Source organism: Pempheris klunzingeri, chromosome 5, assembly GCF_042242105.1.
Source record: "Pempheris klunzingeri isolate RE-2024b chromosome 5, fPemKlu1.hap1, whole genome shotgun sequence".
Lineage (NCBI taxonomy): Eukaryota > Metazoa > Chordata > Actinopteri > Acropomatiformes > Pempheridae > Pempheris > Pempheris klunzingeri.
This window is the reverse complement of record NC_092016.1, coordinates 16,201,757-16,205,543: the sequence shown is the minus strand read 5'-3', so window position 1 is coordinate 16,205,543 and position 3,787 is coordinate 16,201,757. Positions and strand designations below refer to the sequence as shown.

At 43.9% G+C, this 3,787-nt stretch overlaps 1 protein-coding gene across 1 annotated transcript; it reads right to left on the bottom strand.

Moving 5' to 3' along the window:
• On the bottom strand, positions 1-2,650 carry LOC139201369 (F-box/LRR-repeat protein 14-like). Its single transcript, XM_070830664.1, has one exon. The coding sequence runs from the start codon at positions 2,077-2,079 to the stop codon at positions 868-870; it is 1,212 nt and encodes a 403-aa protein (XP_070686765.1). The 5' UTR covers positions 2,080-2,650; the 3' UTR covers positions 1-867.
• Between the last annotated feature and the right edge of the window lie 1,137 nt (positions 2,651-3,787).

The following is a 3,787-nucleotide window of genomic DNA, read 5'->3' as shown; positions in this document are numbered from 1 at the left end:
TGAAACATATTTGCCATCTTTATTCATAAATATCACTACTGTATGAATATAAAACAATCTTAAATTACTGCTTTTTTAAACAAATACTCTGACACTATCGTTGGAAGCTCCTCAGGAGAAAAAACGCTGATAAACAGTTTTAAGGTATTGCATATAGCCTTGGCAGCTGTTAATAACTACGCCTTACTGTAGTCGTGTTGGTGAACCTTTGACAGAGTAGCATACTGGAACGTCTGATACACCCTCATTTCCTCAGGAATATGAAACATAGCCAACTATACATAGGTAAACAAAGACAGAGTGGTAAACAAAGAGGAGTGATCCACCCACTTCAATTTGAAGTACAATTTTGTCAACAACAGTCATTCGATACAAAAAAATATTGGTTACGCAAGTAAAAAATACATCAGCCAAAAGAAAAAAAACACATTCTATCAAAACTTCAATCCAAGGTACTCCAGCCTTTCTGTTAAGAGTTTAAATGCCTTACTATGAGTCTGCTGAGGTTTGTTTTTAAAATATCAAAACCTCCATTGGTATATAAGTCACAAAAATATGCAATGTAATCTAGTATTCAGCGATAGTAGGCACTCCTGTGTTTGATGGGTGAGGTAGCTAGATAGTAAGAACTGTACACAGGCTGAGATTAAACAATGCACATCAAAAGAGAGCACAAGACTAAAACTTGATTTGAGTAGGAGTGGAGTATTGCAGCGGAGGTGAACAATAATCCAGTAATCAATGCAAATTCTCTCTCTTTGTTTTTAGTCACAGTATAGAAGGTAAAATTAAGAGAGGATACAGGCTCTAAGAACGCAACAGAGCTCTATACACAATGCAACACATGTATACTAAGGAGGAGAGGTTTCACCTCACTCTCTCGCTCTCAGTCATCTGCCACAGTCCCAGGTTTAACACTTTAAGGCACGGGAGTTGTGTTATCCTCTCCAGACCCCTCTTGGTGATCTTAGTACAACCGTACAGATCGATCCCTGTCAGCTGGGTCAGGTGGTCAGCTATCAACTCCAACCCTTTGTCTGTGATCCTCACACACTGTCCAATGTTGAGGGTCTTAAGTTCGTGCATCTGGCGTACCATCCTGTTGATGCCATCATCGCTGATATGGCAGGAGCAAAGAGAGAGGGACTTGAGCTGATACAGCCCCTGGGCAATGTAAGCCAGGCTCTGGTCTCCGATCTTGTCACAGAAGGAGACGTCAAGTCCAGACAACCGGAGGGAGCCCATGGCCAAATGCATTATCCCCGTGTCACTGATGTTATCACAAGACCGCAAGTTCAGGCTGCACAGGTGGGTCATGTGCGACAGGTGGATCATCCCAGCGTCGGATATCCCTCCACAGAAGCTCAGGTTGAGCACTTTGAGCTTGTTCAGGCCCTTTGAGACATGTTTGAGGGACAGGTCAGTCAGCTTCTGGCAGTCCTGCAAGGTTAGCTTCTCCAGGGACAGGCAGCCCTCTGCAGCGCTGCGGGTCATGCCAGACAGGTGACCGATGCCCACATCGGACACATGCCTGCAGCTGCGCAGGTTAAGGCTCTTGAGTCTGTGCAAGCCCCAGGCGATGAGCAACAGGCCTGTGTTTGTGATATTGCTGCAGCCCCCAAGTTCAAGCACCTCCAGGTTTTTGAGGTACTGGGCAATCCTGCCCAGGCTGGAGTCAGTGATCTGTTTACAGAGGCTGAGGTTCAGCACTCGCAGGGATGGGATGTCCTGCACAAAGGCATGTCCGAGTCCGTTGTCTGTGAGGTTGAAACATCCACACAGGTTAAGGCTTTCGATGTGCGGCATCCCTTGAATCACGTAGCTCAGACTTCGCCTCAGACTGAGAATCTGGACTTTCTTGATCCCCCTGGTCTGCAGACTGGGAAACAGAGACGGGTTTGCTCGCCGCAGATGGAGCTTGGCTTCCACCCCCCTCCACACCGACTTGTGGTAGGACGCGTCCCTCCAGGCCGCGCACACTTGGGCTACTCTTCCTTTGTCTTTAACGTCCAGATAACTGAAAATAATGGCCAGGATCTCCGGGAAAAGGCACGATATATGTGTCTCCATTTCAAACATGACTGCAGGTTGGCCGCTTTTAGCAGCAGAGGTTGATTGTGAGCGACAATACTGTCGTGGGGAGCTCGCCGACACTCTCCTGCCGAAGTTGCTGGCTGGCTCGGCAACGTTAGCTAGTGTCAGCTAGCATGCGAACAGGCTAACTATAGCCAGTTAGCTTTGTGAGTACCGTAACAAAAACCCACCCATCTCGTATGAGCGAATCATACTATCATATTCAATAGAGTGGTGGTACAAAGTGACCACTAATGGCACAGTTTCTATGGTGACAACGTGGACACAGAAGCAGGAAACTCCAAAAGGCAGGCGTACTATTTACCTAGCAGGCTAGGCTAACGCTGCTGCGCTAACGTTAGCATTCGTCGGCGTAGCGTTAGCTGTCTAAACTTGTGAGCTTCACAGCCGAACAATGTCCACGTCCGGGAAGTCCAAAACAACTTATCTTTTACTCCGGCTCATCGCGAAGCGTATCCGACCCCCTTTTAGCCTGCAGAAACTTTCATCTACAAAGCTGTTTGCTCATACAAAGGTAACTGCCAGGCTCCTTCACCTTCTGGGGCATCTCCAGCAGCGTCGGAGCGACCGGATCTCCACAAATGAATAACCCAGCTCCGTTAGCCCTCAGCGGCCACAGCCGGCGGCCAGCGGCCCCTGGTGGAAGTCATAAGCATCGTCACCGTCATAATAACCTCCAGCATAATCACATTGAAACAAAGGGTGAACATCATATTGTCACAGCTTCTGTATACAGCGCAAGTGAATACAAAAAACTATGAATTAACCACATCTGGACAAACAAACTAAATTTACATTTACATTTTGATACCGGAGTATAGGCTCCTGCATATTATATATGAGGTACATTAAGTTACTATACGGCAAAGCTCCAAAGAGCCAGCACCACCTCATGTAACATGCATTAAATAACATATAATCAGTCTTTAACTAAATATCCCCACATTATAGATGCTTTTAAGTATTGGTATCCCTTTTGAGTAAACTTATTGGGCAGTTTGTTAACCTGTTGATCCAAATTACTTGATGTTTTACCCCAGTAAACCTCCCCTTTCTCATTTTTCAGCAATAGTTTCAGAAGAAGAAAATGAAGGGAAAAAAGACAAAGAAAATAAAAATGTGTATTATAAATGTAAATGTGTCATATCATGAAAAAGCTGACACACACATACAGTATATTATTTTCAGGAATGTGGTTTAGCAAACAGTTTTTAAGCATAAATACATTTGGGATGAACTCCCAAAGGACCTCTTCTTACATCAGTCGTGTGCTGTAAACACTATTAAAATGTGATGATCACACATGTTTTAGGTTACAGCCGATACTTGATTCATTGACATTGATGTTTAAACCCTAAATATAATGTGGTTATACTCTTAACATGAAAAAATGAATGTTATATCATAGATGAGCAACCTACATATTTTAATACAGTCCATCTTTGGAGAAAAAACTGTTTCCTTAATTTTATGGATTGTACCCTTTTCCTTTTGTAATAATCTCAATATTACTTGATGCTTTGGTAATACTGTCTGTGTTGCATTCATGCCAATAAAGCAAATTTAATTTAATTGAAAATGAAAGCTATGTTCTCAATGTTTTGGCCCGTGAGAGAAGCCTGAAAACAGGAGTCATGCAATCATATTTATCGTTGGAAGCTTTTCAAGGACCACTGGCAACCAGAGAGAAGGC